Source organism: Phalacrocorax carbo, chromosome 1 (assembly GCF_963921805.1).
Source record: "Phalacrocorax carbo chromosome 1, bPhaCar2.1, whole genome shotgun sequence".
Classification (NCBI taxonomy): Eukaryota; Metazoa; Chordata; class Aves; order Suliformes; family Phalacrocoracidae; genus Phalacrocorax; species Phalacrocorax carbo.
Window position 1 is genome coordinate 146,754,023 of NC_087513.1, and position 20,833 is coordinate 146,774,855.

Consider the following 20,833-nt stretch of genomic DNA (forward strand, 5'->3'; position numbering starts at 1 on the left):
AGGCGTCTTAGGCACCCGCGGTGCTGTGCCACCCCCACCGCTTGCGGAGCGAGCAAGACGGGAGCACGCAGGCACACAAGCATTACTCCAAGGCTACAACCGAGCGAGCGGGATCCACCTACTACTCGGCGCAGAGACTGAAAACAATCTAGTTCTAATCAACTAAGGCTGCCATCGGCTTGGGAGAGAAGGGCAGCCCATGCCTCTTTTATTTACACCCAGGCTCTTCAGGGAACACTTTGCACGTAGGAAGACTGCATGCCTATAAACTCAAAACACGGGCGGACGATTTCCGCGAGTGAAAATGCAGATTTATCTCGAATGATTTGCACAGTGCAAGATAATTTTCTGAGCCGTTATGCCTACTGATATGTCGGTAAGTGTTTTCAAAGGCTATGATTTGCTGAAGATGCACGCAGCTGAATGAATCTGAACCACCCACTAATTTCTTCCACGAAGCCGCGGTCGGGCTCACCACGACCACTACTGCGTATCCTTTACTAAAAGATGGTTTCCCCATAAATAGGAAAGCGGGTTTTCTAGAAATACTGCATAATGAGTCATCGACTGCAGGCAGTTAAACGACAGGCACCTTCTGAGCAAGGACAAAAATAACAGCGGAACAAAAATAGCCATTCACTTGGGGCGGGGGGTTGAGTAGACCCGCTGGGAGGATTCATTCTCAAAACCACCCCCAGGTGCCCTCTCCCACCATTCACCACAAATCGCACCCCTGGCAAGGGTACGGGGGGCCGGCGGGCAGCGCTGCCCCCGCCTCGCGCCTTCTTCCTCCTCCTCCCTCCTCCTCCTCCTCCACCGCCCCCCGCCCCGCTCCGCTCCCCCCGCCACTCACCCATCTCCAGGGCCTGGTTGTACTTCTCCAGGGCGGCCGGCAGCTCCTGGCGCTCCCGCAGCGCGTCGCCCTCGGCGCGGAGCCGCCGGGCCCGGCTCTCGGCCCCGAACCACTTCTGCAGCAGGCTGCCCAGCACCACGTTGACCCGCGGGCGGGAGCCGGCGCCGGCGGCGGGGGTCGCCGGCGGCGAGGCGGCGGGGGTGGTCTCGGCGGGGCGGCGGGGGCGGTGGCAGCGGCCGCAGTCGCCGGGCTCGGCGCAGCGGCGGCAGTGGGTGTGCCCGCAGTGCAGGGTCACCGGCTCGCACAGCAGCCGCCGGCACAGCGGGCAGGCGAAGAGCTCGGGCGGGCGGCAGCACGGCGGGTCGCCCAGCCCCTCGCCCTCCGGCCCGCCGCCGGCTCCGCCGCTCCCCCAGGGCGGGAGGCGCAGCTCCTTGTCGCGGATGCTGAGGGCGAAGCTCTCGGCCAGCTCCCGCAGCTCCTCGGGCCGCAGCCGCGCCAGCCGCCCCGCCGCGCCGTAGGCGTCCAGCGCCTCGGCCATGCGGCCGGCCCGGGCCAGCGCGTCGGCGCGGCGGAGGCACAGGCCCCGCTCGGGCTGCGGCAGCTCCGCCAGCTCCGAGCCGTAGATCTCGGCCGCCAGCTCGAAGTTGCCGCCGCGGAAGGCCTCCTCCGCCACCTGCAGCATCTCGGCGCAGGGTCCCCCCCCTGCCGCCGCCGCCGCCCCGGTCCCGGCGGCGGGGGGCAGCGCGCAGGGCCCCGGGCCCAGCTCCATGCCCGCGCGGCGCTGCCGGCCCCGGGCCGCCCTACTCCATGCCGGGCCCGCGGCGCTGCCGACTCCGGCTCCTTCCTGGGAGGGGACGGCGACGGAAGGAGGGCGGGAGGGAGGGGGCGGGTCACATCGCTGCAGCAGGGGGGCGGCTCCTGGGCGCGGGGGGGCCGGGGGGGGAGAGACGGGGGGCGGCTGGCACCGCCCCCGCGGGCCCGGCTCCCGGCTTATGTAAGGGGCGGCCGGTTGTGTAAGCCGCCTCCGACCGCCCTCCCTCGTGGCGGGGCCGGGGGAGCGCCCCCTCCCTCCCTCTCTCTCTCCCTCCCTCTCTCCGGGCTCGCCGCCGCCGCCAGGTGCCGGTGCCGCACGTGCCCGCCCGTCGCCGCGCCCGCACGTGCGCCCAGCCCGCCGGCGGCGGCTCCCGGCGGGGGCGGGGCGGGGGGGTTTCCGCTGTGCCGCTCCCGCTGGGCTCAGCCTCTTCCTTCCCGTTTCCTGGTGTCCGGCTCCTTAACCGCTTCCTCGCCGGGGCCGCCCGCCCCTCCCCTCCCCTCCCCTCCCGCCGGGCGCCGCCGCCGGGACCCCCTCGGCGCCGCCGGGCTGCCGGGCGCGGCCCCTCCGCACGGGGTGGGTCGGGGTATGTCGTTGTTGTTTGGTTGTATTGCTCTGGTTCCCGAGGAAGAAAGCACGTGTCCTCTCCTAAACGGCCAATATATATATATATATATATATATAAAAATTCCCAAGCCCAACAGCTCTCAGAAAAAATCCTTTTCTGTAAGCGGCAGCCTTGCCAGCTCAGCTTGGGATCTGGGAGTCGTGCTGAGCGCTGGCTTGTGCATCGGCAGCAACAATAAAGATAATGCAGCTGGAAGTTAGTTAATCATGCGTGAGTCAGAAAGGCATCCAACTTGCTCCGCAGGAATAACAGGGGTAAAAAAAAAAGGAAAATAGGCAACGTTTATTTTAGACACAGCTGTAAACAAACCGTTCGGAGGAGCGGAGAGCCTGTCAGTCGGACGGGGAGGTGTCCGTGTCCAGCCGCTTCTCGGGCTGCAGCTGGACAGCGGCGGGTATGCCGGTTTTTGCCTCTCTCCTGCTAGGCCTTAAGCCGCTTAGCCTGTGTTAGGAAAATCTCGCTCCTTAATTATTGTACGAATTAGTCTTTATAGTATGAAATTGTATCAACTTTCTTAATAGTGTGGAATTGTATTAACTTTCTTAAGATCTATACAGTTTGCATCATATACTGCATAGTCATGCTTACGTAAGCATCAATATTCCTGGTGAAGTAAGCGTGACCGAAGGACCTCAGCTTGTGGCAAGGAGGAGCGGGACAGGCCCCACCCAGAAGGTAAGGACTTCTGTTTCTCAGAATCTTAAAGCCGTCCACGAAGGATAACGGATACCCGCGCACCACCGAGGTAACACCGGTGCCCTAGCCCCTCCGACAGCTCTGTGAAACCCTCCCCTTACCTGTCATCATAGGTAAGAAACTGTAGCAAGACTGGCTCCAGGGATGTCTAGATCAATAAAGAAGCAGGCGGATGATGGCCGTAGAAGTGGTTGCTTTGCAAAACAGTTTGTGTGCGTAAAGTTGTTCCACGGCTTACCCGTTTTGCACTATTAATGTTTCTAATAATGGTTCTTTGAGCGATGCTCACCAGTCCGGCACTTGCACCACCCTCCTTGGCCCAAGGTTTCTATCCAGAAGCTGACCTCAGCATCCCGTCACTATTTCATCATTCTCAAAGTTTTCACTTGGAATTACGATGGGATTGAATCCCATTGCCATTTTATCAGAGTCAGCTGGGGACGTGATCCATCAGGGATCCATCTAGGACAGAAGCAGTGCGGCTACTTCTGCTCTGCCGTATCAAAGACAGGCCGCAGGATCTTGGATGGACGATGAAAATGTGGACTTGCCACTTGAGTCACCCCCCAGCGTTATCCTCTGGTTCCTGGGACCCTGACAAGAAGCAGCAGCATTTTTGCCGATTGCTCCCATCCTGCTCCCCCGGCCCTGAGGCTCTTTGGCTGGGAAGTCCCCAGCAGCCCTCGTACTTTCCTGCAGAAGGTGGGAACAGGCGAACCCGTCGTGCCGCGCCGCTTTTCCTTGCATGTCTTAGGACTGTGGCGTGATCGCCCTTCGCTTCCAGTTGTCCCTGCTGGCGGGCGGCACCAGCTCAGGTGGCGGCACTGAACACCACCAGTCAGGCCCTCCATTTACTGCCAGGCTTGTGTCGTGCCGTGTGGGGAGGGCTGCGGTCCTTTCCTCATCAATGCTCAGCAGGTGCTTCTAGAAGACCCTACTGCTAAATGAGGCCACTGCTGCATTTAGCAACGTGATCAATAGCTTCTTGGCGTGAACTCTCTGTTTTTTCCAAGACATCTATTTCCAAGGGAACAAAATTACCTCGCTGCTCTTCAAACTGACTCAGCGTGCCATCTTTCTCCTTCCTCCCAGGCACAGAATTGCTTGCCACCAGCATCTGAGCACACCTCCATCTCTCTTCTCCTTGGTGTCTATTTTGGGGCCATATTCTTTTGCAGGTCTTGCTCCAGAACATGGTGCATTTGTCTGGCCATGGCATTACTCTGCACTTGTATCCGCTGTTTCCCTATCTGAGCAACAAAGCCACTTTGATACAGCTCCCTTTTGCAACATCCATGAAAATTCCCTGAGGCCAAGTGTTAATACTTTGCAGGGAAGAAGGGTAGCTGAAGAAACAGCAAGAAACAAGAAGGAAAGAAACTAAAGTAAAATCATTAATGATCTATACTTAAGAAGCTCATGCTTCTCACTGAAGTTGTCATTAGTATGCCCAGCTTATTCATCCACGGTCAGCGAACGTGACATAGGAGGCTCCTGCCAAGAAGTTCCGGTGGAACAGGTGCCCCATGGCATGGCCGTATGGTTTATGGCTTCTTGTTGGACAAACTTCGAGCGACTGATTGCAAGAACCACAAAGCAGAATGGATTTTTCATAAAGCAACTGAAAGCCAACTGAAACGCTAAAGTTGATTTGTAATTTTTATTAGAAGAAAAGCTGTAGCTACTGTGTAGGATTGAAATGTTGCCTACCGCAGGAAATGAAGGACCTCTTGTACTCACCAAAAGCATGGCAGGACTTCTGCTGGCTTCATCATCTTAAAAACAACAACAAAAAAAACCCCCAAACAAACAGACAAACAAAAAAACCCCATCACCCAAAATTAGCCACCACGTGGCAGGTTGTTAGAGGCGCTCGCCGTTAGCAGTACTGTTTTCCTGTTACTAGCACTCTTCCCCTTAGGAATGGCCTCACCACGCTGTCTCAGGCAATGCGCAGAAGTCTGTCCGCTTTCCAAGGGGAGAATTACAGGTGCTCACTCCTCTGAGTCACTGTTACACACTTTGAAGTTGACACGAAGTTTCCTTTAAGTTTGTAGCCTAATTTTCAACCTCTTCCTGAGGCCCAGCTTTCCCAGGGTTTTCCCCAGGGTAGAATTTTACTTGAAGTTTGAAGGGGAAAGGAGGAGGAGATGAAGCAACTTTGAAATGACAGCATTTACATATTTGGAGGGCTTTTTTCATTCCTCTAACACTTTCCTATTCCAAGGTAGTTTGAAGTGTTAAACTCCAGTTTGTTTTGATGATCTTGTGGAGGAAATCTGTCTTTTACTGTTTCGGAATAAGTTAATTAGGATATCATCAGCGCACAGATGCACACACACACGTACCGCACTGAAATGTTACTGAAGTTGTAAAGTCAAAGACACAAAAATTAGGATACAGCATAATTAAGGCTGTGTATGCTTATTTAATGTCTCCTTCGTGCATTAACCTGATACAATTTTAATTAATCACATGCTATCTTCTCTACAGGATACATGGCACAGGAAAGAAGATATTCAGTTAATGGGCATCCAAACAGCAATGTTCTCCCTGGTCACGGTGCAGACCCCTGCACCTTTTCATTTGTATTAGTCATACCTTGCTGCAGTAGCAGAATGATAAATTTCCCCATGTGCTTTTCTATAAAATTCAGGGTACAGCATTGGAATGTCTCACAGGTGTGCACACATTTGCGTTTTCAACAAGAGCATGAGTCAAAAGGAATAATAGTACACCAGCTGGGAAGTTGAGGTACAGGTGACTTGAGTCCAGACCGGCCACTTACTTGGGCCACTCAGTTTAGAGGATGAAACATCAGAGATATGCACATTATTTCAGAAGTACAGCTTCCTTCGGTGGAGCTGCAACTGGATGGAGGTGCCGAGGCTTCGGTCTGAGTGTGGGCCTCAGCTTGAGCGCTCTGCAAATGCGAGCTATACAATTAGCAATCCCCCTCTCAAGGCATGACGTATTCGCCTTACACTTTGGCACAAAGAAAACCCACGGCAGAGGGCAGAATGCAGTCCTTCCAGCCAGCACTCAGCTGCTTTTCTCCTTCCCTAATCACTGCCTCATTTATTACAAACTTTCCAGCTTTCAAAAGAAAAGATCACTGTATAATTTTTGCTACTGAAGCCTTTGTCAGCTTACTGAATCTGCCCCTGCTGAAATATCAGAAATAAAATGTTTTATATGTTTTTTTTTTTGAAGAAAGACTTGTTTCAAAAGTATAATTTTTATAAGAAAGTTGCAGGGTAGTGCCAGTGATGAAAAAGGTGCTAGCTAAAATCTATTGATGTTCAACATAATGAAGATTATTTATTTCCCCCCAGAAGACATGCAATACGTTAATCCAGCTGCCGTGAATCCCAGGAGCTAGGCCTGTTTCTGGAGGTTCTCATGCTTCCTTGCAATGTCCCAGACCGGGAGGCGGATCTTGCCTTTTCAGCGTGACACATGGGTATCATGTACAAAAGATATTATTCTTAACTACATCCTGCATGGTCTGACTGGAAGATTAAACAGCTTAATAACTGTCCAACAAATCATTAACACATCCTATGATGCAAAAGGAGCCAATTAAAGGGTACTGCTGGATTCCCTTCCAATAGCTGCTGCGCGGAGCAAGTGGCTCCTCACTCCGAGATAAGCACTGTTAAGAAAATCCCCTTCCCTATTATATCAATCAGTCTTTACAGTATGAAAGTGTATTAACTTTGTTAATACATATATTAATGTTAATGTTAATAACATTATATGTTAACACATATATTAACAAAGTTAATACACTTTCATACTATATTAGTTCACATTATACATGGTAATGTAATGAGGTAGTGGAATTTTACTGCAGACTGGTGTTGTTCACCCTTAAGTAAAAAAAACTGAAGGACAGCCCAGCCCTGGAAATAAGGACTTTGCTTCTTGGAAGCTTAGAGCTGTCCATGAAGGACAAAGGGTACCCCGGGACAACCAAGATACCTCCAACATCCTACTCCCTCCAACACGTCTTTGAAACCCTCCCAGCATTGTCCAGCCTCCTAGATAAGTAACTCTAAGACTGAATCCAGGGATGTCTGGATCAATAGGCAAGCAGCAAGAATGCTGCAAAAATATTGTTGCTTTGCAAAGTTTTACTATGATTAGTAATCAGTAGCATGGGTGTTAGTGATTAGTCAAATTGTGCTGTACCTCGACATTTGAAGGATATAAGAACCCTGCGTTAAGCGCATTCAGGGTGCCCCAATTTGACACCTCATGCACACGAATAAATATTTACTGTTGTCATTCTCTACATTGTGTCCGAGTCTCTCTCCTCGGTCGGCACGGGCCAGTTGCGAATTTTCCTGACAGCACCTATTTCCTAATCGGAGGGTTACACGGAGGGTGATGCCAGCCGTAGCACCCGGTGGGCTGGGGAGTGGCTGCCGTCCCGGCACGCGCAGCTGTGGACGTGATTAGCTCATCCGAAGGAGGTCTCTTTCCATATCACCTGCTTTGCTATTTCCTAGCATAGAGTCGGGGAATTTTTCAGTCTTTTTTGGTAAGCATCAACTTGGATTTTCAGAATATCGTTAATATCTTCCATTGTGCTGGTTCACATGCCTGAAGAAATAGCAAGACCTGTGTTTCTGTTGCTGGCGCCATCAGGGCTTTTGGCAGGCACAGGGTTGGAGCAGGATGTCCTCTTGTTGGGCGCTCATCTCCATCCACCTCTGGGTAGCTGGGGTCAGTTTGCCCATCGAGCGGGAGAGGGTTCTGCAAGCAAATGCGTGGTGAAAATGAGTCAAGTTACACCTGTGTTGCAATCCCTGTTTAAACTGTGGATTAGCAAAGCCCCGCTCAGACTCCTCTGGACTGCTGCACATGCTTAAGCACAGCAGCACCTGGACCAGGCTGAAAGCTAGCAGCCCCAGCATTTACCCCACACAGGTGGAAAGCGCCGTTGCCCAGGCTTATGTCATGCCAGGGCACCCTCAAGTTCAGTAAGACAACACACACCACAGCACGGGACTCTTCTGGCATCTGGCATTAAGCTCGTTTTACAAAGCAGGATAGCACACTGCAGTTGGTGGCGTCCCAAATCCCTTCTGGTGCCAGCTGCTCACATGGGTGGTTGTCCAGCCAGATGGTGGGCACAGCAAGTGGCATCTCCGTGGGTACAGGAGACAGCTGTTTGTGTCCGGGGGCCTCTCCCATTTCTGGAGTGCCGCACAAACATTTTTCAGGGAGATGGGCTGCCTTGGGAGTACAGACGGGGTTCAGTGTTTCTCAGGGTACACTTTCTCCCAGTCCTGCTAGCACACCATTACCTTCTCAAATGTTTTATCTCAGTCTTGTCGTCTTTGACTTTTGCATTACATGGTCTTACATATCATTTCAGATGGCATTTTTTTACTGAGAGACATCACGTTTTCCAACTGCTACTATTAGCTGAAAAAGGACCCACTGAAATGTAACACTTTGCCCCGTTTCAGAAGGGATTCCCTTATAGTTTTACAACATCGAAGTGACACCGCATACCAGCAAGTCTCTGAGACTGTACTCTGGAACAGATTTTCCAGAGCCTGGAGAAGGACATTCTGGATTTGTTCTCAAGCACCCTACCTATGGTCACGACTTTGCGCGGTTCGTGTACTGAGGCCCAGATACTACCTTCATTAATAGCGGTGACATGGGAGCTTTCGTTTCAGGAGCGCTGCCCGGGATTCACCAAAACTGGATCTCAAGCGTGAATGTCTTTCCCTACTTTAAAATTCTCAGTCAGTTGCAATCCAGCATGCGAAAGGCAAACAAAGTCAATTAGATGCATGCATGAGATACTGTTATGCCTGCAAGAAACTTTCTTGTCCTGTTTTGATGGCTTCTTTACTGTGAGTCAGACTATGACACATTTTCATGAAACTCCCAGACATTATGCTTACAAAATTAAATGTAGGTCAGATGGGAAAAAACATTCTGAAGAGCTGACAGTGTTAAGGCAGAAAAAAGATCCCGTTCCTACAGGTGGAGAGCCATGGAAGAGTCTTGTCCCCGCCCCGGAAAACTACTGGTCACTGTCTTCATGACCCCATTCAAGGAATACTCTGGGAGTCCATGCTGCAGCAATCCAATTTTCATTGTAAAGTGATTCCTGATGAAGCGTTCAGTGTGGGCCCCTCACACAGCACCCGTCACCTTGAACCTCGTTGCTATTATCAGATCAAGCATTAGAAACCTCCTGCTGACATCCCTGGTCCTAAAAGTCTTGCAGCCTACAAAATGCATAGGCAGCTTGAAAGATAAAAATTTTGAGATAACATAGCAAAATAAAAATATGTCTGTTCTTTGCCAGTCAAGAGCAGACAGGACAAGGCAAGTTTCCACCTCTTAAACAATGAGTGTTTGTCTTTTGTGGTTTTTTTGTTGTTGGTTTTTTTTTTTTTTTTGGCAGAGGCAAGTATTGGAAGGAGAGCATAGTGGTTTTTTATATTTTGATTAAACGCTGATTTTGGGTCACTATACCAGAGCAGGCTGCTTCAGCGGAAAGGTCAGCCATCCTGTTCTGCGGGGCGCAGCTGAGGGGGTGAATTTCATCAGTCTGCCCAAATCAGGGCATCTCTGTTTCTGAGTCAGAGCCTTCAGTTTTTCCGCTCAGCGGGCTGTGCTGTGGAAACATGTGCTCAGTGAAGATCACTGGTTGGTCACTGGGGGACTTGGAGAAGGACCTGGCTCCTAACTTCTCAGCTGAGAAGACAAACTGGATGTTTGCTGCCCCAGGAATGAAAATCTGTGTGCCAGGACTCTCCTGCAGTGGGAGGAGGTGGCGGATGCCAAGCCAAGATGAAGAGTGAGGTTACATGGCAGGGGTCAGCAGGGATGATGGTGTCATCCAGCCAGGAGGCTTGGTTGCACACATTTCCCCAAGCTCAGCCACCAGGACCCAGGCAGGACCGCCTGCCTCATTCACAAGGGACTGGGGCCGTGGCCACCCTCCCCACGAGAGAAATGGCCTTCACCAAGGGAGCACCCATTACCCCAGAAACCAAAAAGCCAGCCAAGCCAGGCTGAACAAAGCTATGGAGGAGACTGAGGGAGGTTTCTCCTTACACAGAAAAGGTGAGGTAGCTAGAGGACCTGAACAAGGAATAAGAGAGTAACGAACAGGAAAGGCAGGAGGTTTGAACAACCGATTAGTGAATGGGCACAGTCAGAAAGGAGACCAGAGATGGAGAGCAGCCCTTTCAGTCATATGGGAACAGCATGACTGAGACCAGGAAAATAATATGGGGGTGTGAACAGACATGAGATCTTGTCTGGAAAACACAGTGCAGGCAGGAATAGAAATATTTAGACAAAGCCTGAACATTACGGCCAAACCGCAGGAGACAAAGATTACAGGTGCCAGTTCAGCAATACGGATGGTTGTGATGAAATGTGGAAAGATCCAGCCTTCTGGCCATGGCTAGCTACCCACCAGGGGATGTTAGGAGGGCGCATCATGACTTATTTCAGCTGCGGGGAGAACAAAGATAATGGGTAGAACTGTTTGGGGCTGACAATGCTCAGAGGGGCACCAGAGGAGAAAGCTCGGGGGGACAGCATTCTTCTGCCCCAGGACATTAGATTCTAGGACTTGAAAGAAAGGGGAATCAGGAGGCAGCAGTCACAAAGTTTCCACGGATGACAGGATGTAACAGCAAAACATGTTGTGTAGGGGATGAAAACAGACTGGGGGGACCTAAAGTAAAATTAGAGGAAAGTAAGAGTCAGTGGCTCTGGGTAGAACATTGACAGCATTTGGAGGTGAAAGGGAAGGCAAGCAGGAAGGGCAGTGCTCCTTGGAGCAGGGCTGGCCCATCTGTTGTGTGACAGCTGACAGAACTGACATTTTCCATGTAAGCTGGTGAGGAGCTGAGAGAAAGAACGAGGTAAAGGGTAAGAGAATGCAGGGGGGTGAGAGGCTGCAGTCGCTGGGGAAGGAGAGGTTGAAGATGACAAGCAGTTTTAAGCTTCCACGGCAGCAATGCCATGGAGAGAGGCTTTTTCAAATGGCTGGGATGTCTTCTCAAATGTCTTTTTGCTGTGAAGAAATAAGCAAGATCCTGAGTGGAGAGGATTTTGAGAAAAAAAAAAAACTGCCCTGAATTCAGCCACAGGACCACAAAGATGGAAGAATGGGAGAAGAGGAGGAAAAGGTAAAATGCTTGTTTTGTTGGATTTGTTTTTGGTTTGGGGGCATTGTTTTGTTTTGTTTTTTGTTTCATTTTTTAAACCTACCTCTTAATTAATGTGTTAATTACTGAAGAAAAGCAAAATCACTTAGACAGTTGGGAGCCAAAGATAAGGTTGCATGCGCGTAGCTTGGCCCAGATGCAAAGATAATCCTTTATGGTGCTTTATTCAACATCTTCATCCAGATTCATTGGGTGTCATCCAGCCAAAAACTGATCCATTTTAAGAAAGATCCAGATTTTAAGGAAGGCAATAGTAAAACTCCAAAGAATTAGATCAGTCCCTTGAATGAAATGTCTGAAAGCAACCTCTGTCTATCAAAAGGACTGCACAAGAAAAATGTTGGTATCAGCTCTGTCATAAACAAATGGATGTCTGGGAACTAAAGAGCAGCACTGGAAAATGGATGCCAGTGTAATAATCACCATCTCCCCAGTTAAAACTAATGATTTGGAAAGAAGCAAGACGAGAAGGGAAACACACTTCTGTGATCGATTCCGATTGCAGTGTGTTAGCTAGTATACAAGCAAACCTTTAGGAAATTGAAAGAGTACAAAAATAGGGGTAGGGGATTTGTAGTAATTTTGGTTCAACGTATTTTTTAATCAATGCACCAGTGATTAGAATGGGTAAAAACACATTTAGAATCTCTTCTGTTAGGATATTTAGAACAAGACGTCTTAAAGCCATTAAGGTTTCCAGCAAAATTTACTCTGAACAGCTAACAGGGCTGTGCAGAGCCAGATACAGCTTTCAAATGTGTGTGAAGCTCATACGTAAAGCTCATCCTTCTACTCAAGCAAACACAAGTAAATTTTCGTAGCTTCTCAGTCACAGAAACACATGGTGTTTACTTTTAAGAGCTATAAGGAGATGTATTTTAAATGGCCAGCCCTATAAAGTCCTGATATGGAATAGCCACAGCTGACTGCTAAAGCTGACCATTAGTTTACATGTTACCACGTGAATTAGCCCTTTTCCAGCCTGCTTTCAAGCAAGCTGTGCACGATACATAGTCTACCTTTATCCTTCCTGCACACATATGCACACCTATTTTCTGGTTTTATTAAACTAGTAATCAGCAGACTCCACACCACTCTCGTCTCTTCTAGCAGTCTCTTCTCCCCAGACTGCTTGGCTCAGATCCTCTATAAACATTATTTAGACAGTGTCTTTCATTTTCCTTATTTTTCTAGCTGGGGCGGCAAGCCCAGCCCTTCAACAGAGTCAGCAGATCTCACGTACCATGGAGGCAATGCCAGCTAACCAGGTACAGTAGTGCAGGCAGGTGTCATTGATGACTTAGAACTACGTTCAAGATTAATTAGTTCCAAGGTGTCCTATACCTCATTAGGCAGTCAACTGGCTCACTCCAGGCTGAAATTCAAACTGGTCACTAAGAAAGAGGCTCACAGTGGCTGGAAACCTAATCCTCACAGCTCTGGTTTATCAGGTCAAAGAGAACAAACAACAGTGCTGTTAAGTGTGAATAGATGCAGGTGATTTATAGAAAGACATAAACTGCCGCTACACAGCTGCAAAATTAAAGGTCTTCTGGATACGGTGCCAGTGGTTTAGATTTACACCACAAGGGAATAAAAGAGCTCCTAATTTATTTCAGGCTTGGTCAGAGTGATTTGATTCTTAAAGCAAATTTTGGAAACAGAGATTGAGAAACAAAGCAGTACTTTTTTATTTTTTACATTCATCCCCTTCCATTTCCCTTGCACCCACATATCACGGGACTGACATACAAAGCCAAAGAAGTTGAAAAGCTGACAGTGCTTTTGAAGCGCATGCCAGGAACAGAGCCTTATTCCATGGAGTGTTACAGGACCGGTGGCATACATGAGAATATTAGGAAAGGGAGAAACCTCACTGCTACAAGTCAGTCCCAGTTCTTCCCACCTCTAATGATTGTTATGGTAAGGTGCAGGATCCTCTACCAGCACCAATGCCAGAACAGACCTTGTATCTAATCTCCTGGCTGTAGCGAACTGAAGCATCCCAAGTTTCAAAAGATGAAGCTTGAGGAAAGTTTAGACTAGAAATAAATAATAAATAATTAACTGTGATGATAATGGCATGTAATTACCTGTGAAGGTAATTAAAACTAAGACATTTTACTAAGCACTGTGATGACTTCTCCATTAATGGGCCTTTGTAAATTCAGGTCAGGTCAGAATCCTTCCTCCCCCCCCCTTCCCTAAACGTGTACCCATGGTCAAAACAGAGTCAGTTCAGGAGTATTGTGTAATGGCTGTGTGATGCAGAAAGTCAGAAGAGATGATCATGGAGTCTCTGTACAACCTATGAACCAATTTAGGATGCAGATCCCTAATACAACTTTTTTCTAGCCTCTCTGTGCTTGTTCTGGTTGGAAAGTCACTCTTGGAGTTGTGTGCCCATGTTTGGGTGAAGTTTCACTTGAGGCTTGCACAGCAGCATTAATATTGCCCTGTCTTCACCAGAAATCCCTGAGTACATGCCTAAATAATAAATGCTAGGCACAGGAGTGGTGACAACGCTTGACTCACTGCCAGAAGATCTGCGTAAAAGCATTCACAGCAGGACAGCTTAAGGGTATTCTGATTTAATTTGGAACTCAAACATAATTTTTCTTAATTAACAAAAAAATACTCTGTTTCCAGAGTCTGTCTCTGCCCACCCCAACCTGTAAAGCAAAACAAAAAACAACAAAAAAACCACTCTTGATAGGCCAAATAAGCAGTAGTGATGGAAGCTAACCATTACCTGTTTACAAGGGTTTTCTCCATGCTCATTTCATCACCTTCACACAAATACCTTATGGTTTCTGCAGCTGTAAAAGAATTATTAACAGAGTGGTTTGCATTCCCACCCTGCACTGAACAACTCAGTTGCTATGTGGGTGACAAGCTTCAATCAAGGCAATGTATAGCAGCCATCGAACACTTATTGTGTGGCTCTGAAAGGCACAGCGCACGCACAGTGCTGTTCAGGTGTGCCAGAGGTACTGTCCTCCAGTAAAACTGAGTCCATAGCAGTGGTGCTCCATGTTAAAAACCTGCCAGCCAGTGAGTCAACAGCATGAGCTGCCAAGCCAGAGGAACTTCCTGACAAGTGAAATTGCTGTTTGTGTTTTGCTCAGCACGTCACACCCAGTATATGTTACTTGGAAAACAGCGTGTGAGCAGGAGGTCACATTGCCTGGGTACGAAGGTGCTGGTGGAAAACAAGATAAGGAGGTCAAGAGTACAGCCAAGCAAGCGTTGCTTTATTTGTGTCTCAAAGAGGGGATTTTGACAGAGTGCGAGGAATTCTACAACGGGCCTTGCTTGCAGGCCAAGGGGGTTGGAGAGAGTGATGTTAATCAGGTGGAGAGAAAAGGCTAGCAGCAGATAGGATCACGTAGGTGTCCCTTTCTAGCCCACTTGCAGTGAATGGCATTTGGCCAGCATTTCACCTTCTGCATGGGTCACTTCATGGAACTAAAACATGCATGTTCCATGGGCTCCTCCTATTCCATACACCTTGTTTTGAAGAGAAAAAAAGACAGAAAGATAAAGGTAAGAAGCTGAGGAAAACTATGCTTACTGCGTACCCAGACCATAACAACAGGAATACGTGGGTTGGAAAGGATCTCTGGAGATCATCTATTCCAAACCCTGCTCAACACAGGGCCAAACTCAAAATTAGAAGGTGGCACTCACTCGAGAAGGTTGCTGTGTACAGCTGAGTTTCACGCACATCCAAGGATGGTGATTCCTCAGCTGCCCTGGGCATCTACTCCAGCACGGACCCATCCATGCTGTGAAAAGCCTATTTTCTTACATACAGAGTTTGCCAAACCTTGTGACTGCTGTCTGTCATCCTTGCAGGCCCAAGAATATTCCACCTTTTCTATAGCCAGCCACCCATTAGGCAGTTGAAGAACATAAGTCTATACAGGACTGAGGAACGTACTGTATATAAAAGAGATAGGAGGAGTTAAGTTTACACATTATATACTCCCCAGCAAATTGGTCCCTACCCTGTGCTGATGCCTGGGACTGTTCTACCCCAGGTGCTGAACCCTGCACTTCTTGTTGAGCTTCATTAAGTTTCCACTAGCCCAACCCTCAGGTTTTTCAATGCTGCTCTACCATCAGCATAGCAAACCTTTCCCTGCCCAACATGCAATTTAATGTCATCTACAAAATGGCTGAAGGTACACTCTGGCTGATCATCCAAGATCAGTGATGAACATATCAAACAATACTGACCTCTTGTATTGACCTTGGAACGCTCCATTTGCTACGCTCTGCCACCTGGACATTGAGCCATTGATTACTTACCCTTGAGTCCAACAGTTCAGCCAACTTCCAATCCATCTTCCAGTTCCTTCACCCAGTCCGCACTTCCTGAGCTTTCAAATGAGAGTCCTGTGGGAGACCATGTCAAAAGGAATTTTGAAGACAAGATAAACAATATCTGCTCCTGTCCCCTTGTCTCCACAGAGAGATGGCAGCCAGGCTGCCCGGGTTTGATGTTCATGTGGTGAAGCCATGCCAACTGATCCCAACGGCCACCCAGTACTTCATGAGCCTGAAAATGGATTCCCAGGGCACGTGCTGTGCAGTAATTGTTGCCCAAGGGACGGAGAAGAGGCTGACTGCCCTGGTGCTCCCTAAATCCTCATTCATTAGTGTTAGGCCTTTTTCCCATCATCAGGGAATCTCCATGATTTTCTACTGACAGTCAGCAGCAACCTTGCACTCACATCACCCTCTGCATGAACAACCTCTAGCCCCAAGCATTTGTGAGAAAACTGTGTGCAGTATATGCACTTGTGCAGCGCATTAATACGTGTACCATAACAGAACAGAATCACACAGATAAATTCTTCCTGTAACTAGGGCTGAGGTGAATGCGGTTCTGTGACATGGATTTATTTTGATGCATGCTCTTCACATATTTACCACCAGAATGAATTAGTGTGACTGTGCCTTAAGAAACACACTGAGCCCATTTATGCGCATTCTATTCCGTACCAACCCCCTCCTCCCCAAAACTGACCTGGAATGTCAAGATTGCGAAGTCACACTCAAAAGTCCAGTAGCATTAAAGTTAGAGTGGTCTAAACAGGTGTGAATTTACAAAGAGAGATCCTAGGGCTTTATTCATGCTGGCAAGTGATGGGGCCCAACAGGAGCTGATGTGCAGAGCCAACAGCTCTGAGGAAGCTACATCCACACTTGAGGGGTTTCCCCTTTGACTGGCTGTAGCCTGGCCCTGCTCAGGGGAGGACACATCAGGTGCTCGGGTTCAGTTCTCGTGCCCCAGCAGCAAGGGATGTGAAACACGGAATCAAAGGGGTGGGTCAGCCCTGAGCTTAATTTCAAAGGCATGCTCCTGACCCACACTATAACTTGCACTAGAGACTCTGTGGTATCATAGACTCACAGCCAGCATTAATACCAGCCGCCCTGGCCTCCAGAGAAATGTGCCTGCTAGTCCCGGCTCCCTAACTTGTCCCCTCACATCTATGCGTTATGCCTGGCTCTCCTCCTCCATGGCTGGGCAGCTTTTCCATGCTTTGTTTTGTCATTCAGGTCATGTTTATATGACACTGCCCAGAGCACGACTGAGGAAAAAACCCTTCTTTCCTATTCCTGCAGAGTTTTCCAGCTAGTAATTATTTTCCCCAGAATGCCTGTGAGGTGAAGGAACATGTATTAACCTGGTTTATAAGTGGAGATCTGGTGTACAAAAAGCCTAAGGAAAAAATACCCACCCATTTTGAGTGTCAGCTGAGGCACCTAAAACCTGATTTAATATTATATTCAGACTGCAGCCTTGACTGACTTCATTCACAGCTGTGAACAAACAGGACTTGTGCAAGTCATATCTCAAGGCTTGCGGTCAGAGAATGAGGAACCTGTTGCCAGCGACCACTTGTGAGAAGTCAGGGTTAGATGACACAATTAGCATCACGCAAAACTTTTGTGTCCACTGCTGACGTTGTAAGATTATCTTTTTTTCTTCATGCAGTTCTCCCATCCCTCAGTCCCCACCTTCTATATATTGCAGGAAATAACAAAACAGAATCACTGGCATCTTACTCTTCTTCAAGACCTCGCTCAAGGCAGGAGCACCCATCTCTCCAGTACAGAATTCATGTCTCATTCATTGTGAAAAAAATAGCATGTGACAATGTAACAAGAATAACTCCTACGCTAAGAAGTGTGGGCCAGAAGGGCCGGGGGAAGTCCCTAATTTTGGCATTTCCCAGACTTCAGTACCAGCTGTTGCAAACTCAGCACTTCCTGAATGTAAATTTCTAGACATAGGCAAAAAAAAAAAAAAAAGGTAAAGAGCAAAGCAAGTCCCATCAGCCCCAGCATCCTTCACAGGCCCTTAGTGCAAGCCTTCTCTTGCTCTGTCAATCCCTTGCTTCTCCTGTCTCCCACCTTGTTGGACCTCAGTTCTATTACTCTTCCTACCCAAGCATTCCTGAAGTGTCCAGTCTCCTTAACCATGCCTCTAGCCCAGATTCCCCCCAAATTATCCTTGCCCCTCTAGTCCCCAGTGGCCCACTCTCAGGTCTAGCACCTGAGGCTGCAGCAGGCTGTTGCAGAGATGAGCAGTGACTGATGGAAGAGCCATCTTCACCATTCACAGGCTGGGATAGGTCATACTCTTTATGAATAATTTATCCATGCAGCTATAGGGCTTTTCCCAGTTTGTGTGGCCTGAATTCTTCAAAGATTTGGCATTTCCCCAGTGGTTCTATCACACAAACAGCAAAAGGCACATTTCAAACAGAATGACTTCACCTTCTCACTGAGCTTTAAGTCCTTCATCCCAGCCAAGAGATCAGTGTAGCACACCAAGATTTATTTCCCATCAAGGGCACAACACAGTCTAAGTAATTTTCCTGAAGTGTATTCCCAGAAACAGCATAACCATTTTAGCTCTTAGAAACAGTCAGCAAAATTAGAAGTAAGCAAAGCCAGAGATTTATAAAGAAAGCATTTAGGAGACCTAATTGCAGTTGGAACTATCAGCTGTACATCCTGTAAAACAAACCACCTCAGCCAAATGCCCGAAACGGCTTGTTAGCTACTTCAAGCTGAAGATGAGGTGCTCTATGATCCAGTCACACTTGCAGAACTCACCTCAAGTAACACAGGTGTTAAGCAAAGCAAAACTCGAGTAACCCCATGAAACCCCAGGCTCCCCAACTCTCACCCGTGCCCGCCCTCTCAGGTAGAGCAGAGGATACACTAAGTCTTTCTGTGCCTTTAGCTCAAGCGAAGTGCCTAGCAGACTCAATGTGCTTCAGAATAATATATTACAAAGAAAGCCCTCAACTACATTTAAGTTTCAGGTGGCTAATGAAAGTATCACTTGCAGTCCGGAGCATTAGGTTGCTGCACTGACTGCAAAACCCATACATCTCTGATTGTTTATGTGTCAGTGCAAAATTAAAATAATGCATCAAATTAAGCTCCTGACATATTCAGCATAATCTGCAGTAGCCGTAAGCACTGGCAACCTACATGTTCAGTTCACTCTGCGTGATTGAACCCAGAGGTTACGATTGCTGTTTAAAGGTATCTGCTGATAGTAGAGCCATTAATATTTTATTCCTGCTCTATCTCCTACAGGAACTTCTCACCTTCTCTAAACATGTTACAAATATATTCAATACTCCCAGCCTCATAGGAAAAGTTTTGTTTACAGGACACAGTCATCAATAAAGCCTATTCGGTATATCGTCCCCCCAGCAACTGCTTCTTCATGTCTGAGGATGGCAGTTCCCCTCTGCAGAAAGTGCTTGTTATTCTCCCCTTCGGGGATGAGGAAGCAGAGGTGGATTGAAGCTTCAAGATTCATTTTCAGGAGGCGATACCTGTTTGAGCAGGATCGGCAGAGCCTGCAGTGGCGATGCCTTGTAGAGTCCTCCCGAGTAATGACACTGCACGGATGTCTGCATGCACTGTGCCACGCCGACAGTTCAGTCAGTCTGGTCAGTTAGAGATGAGATACCTAGAATTGGAGAAGTCATCTAGTTTCAGCGTCCTGCTCATCCTCTCCCTTGGATTAGGAAGGGAGAGGGGCCAGGGATCCCAAAAACTTTAAATGAGGAAGTCACTCTATGATACCCTTTGCCTTCCCTCTTGTTTCCTACCAAGTCACTTCTGTTTGTGTCAGACATCCAACTCAAACATGGGCAGGGGGAAGATAAGATTTCCACTAAAGAAACAAAGTCGGGGAATTAACTCTGCACTCCTGGCTCCTTGCAAGATTTGACATTTCTTCTATCATCTCCAAATATGATTAACATCCACTAAAGAAGATATGGAGGCAGTAGATGGCAACAGCTCCCCAGGTATAGCCCATCTCTTGGCATACAAGACTGGGCTGGATATATGTGGCTATGTGAGATTGGCCCCACCTGCCTCTGCAGATCCTTCTCCAGTTGCATCACTCAACGCTTGCACACCAGCCCTGCTCTGCTGTGCTCGCAGCCACGGCTCACTGGGCTAAGAGATGGGACCTGAAGGATCAGCTGGGACATGAGGTCAAGGCCTGCTTTAACAGACAGTGGCATACCAGCCTAGTATTATATTTTGCTTCCTTTATATACACCAAAATGGTGACAGAGCCTCAAGGTAGGAAACCTCCTCCCAGTTTCCAGCCTCAGCTGGCTCCTGGTCAAGTCAGACGAGTTTGTCTTTGTGACTCCACTGTCTTCTGGCTCCTCTCCTTCTCTGGATATAAGCTTCTCCCACTCCTTCATTTCCCCCATGCAGGTTTAGACAGCAGTTACACCCCTTCTTCTCTCTTAGATGAACAAGTTCTGCTCACTGCCTGGAAGGTGGGATCTTCGGTCCACTCAAACGCCATCAGCTCCTCCCTGCATCTCTGCTAGATCCTCCCGATCAGAGCTGATGAGAACTGGAAATGGGATCAAGGCGAGGTCTCTCCACAGCTTTAGTCCCCATACTCATATTTATTGGCCATTATTGGAAATATTTAGCTGGATGCATGCAGAATCAGGTGGTAGCTTTCTCACAGCCACGTTATGCTGCTGGCTCATAGTTCTTCATTAAAGCCTTCACACTGTCCCCTTTTGGCATACCTACAGGTCAGTTACATAGTTTCCAATGCGAAGTGTTTAAACCTGCATCAGTTCCAACCAGAAGCTGCAGGAGAGAAGCCCCAAAATAACAGAAGCAGGAAAACTCTGCCAATACTACTTCAGAACAGGAGAGGAATGCACAAAGCAAATCAACCATGCTGTATTTTAAGCCACAAATCCATCAGTAAGCGGATTACCATAAAATAGTATCACTATCTAATGAAGTGATTTTTCTCTGACTGGCAAGCAATCATATAACAGACGCCTACATGGAGATAGCAGTAATGCACGTAAGTTGTTTTCCATCAGAATGGCATTTCCAATAACCTATTAAGTCAACTCTAAACCCACAAAACCCAATTACAATTTACTGCAGTACCTTGCTCTCAGAGAGATGTATTTAAAACGGTGTGCTGAGATTAAAAGCCGATTAAAGCAATGTTATCATCACCAGTCAGCTTCCAGAAAAATGAAATTATGTTTATACTGTCTAGTAGTCAAGGGGAGTAAAGCAACACA

General features: G+C 48.2%; 1 protein-coding gene and 1 long non-coding RNA gene across 2 annotated transcripts in view; both read right to left on the reverse strand.

Moving 5' to 3' along the window:
* LONRF2 (LON peptidase N-terminal domain and ring finger 2) overlaps positions 1 to 1,732 on the reverse strand; it is a 36,243-nt gene extending 34,511 nt beyond the window's left edge. Inside the window, exon 1 of the mRNA XM_064438932.1 lies at positions 854 to 1,732. Within this exon, the coding sequence (XP_064295002.1) occupies positions 854 to 1,622 (769 nt within the window). The 5' untranslated portion in view covers positions 1,623 to 1,732. The remainder of the gene's footprint in view (positions 1 to 853) is intronic.
* A 5,258-nt stretch (positions 1,733 to 6,990) lies between these two features.
* LOC135310620 (uncharacterized) lies at positions 6,991 to 14,175 on the reverse strand. Its single transcript, XR_010370693.1, has 3 exons — positions 13,960 to 14,175; positions 7,993 to 8,232; positions 6,991 to 7,749 (listed from the first exon to the last, which is right to left on the reverse strand). It is a non-coding gene; the product is annotated as an uncharacterized LOC135310620 (long non-coding RNA).
* Between the last annotated feature and the right edge of the window lie 6,658 nt (positions 14,176 to 20,833).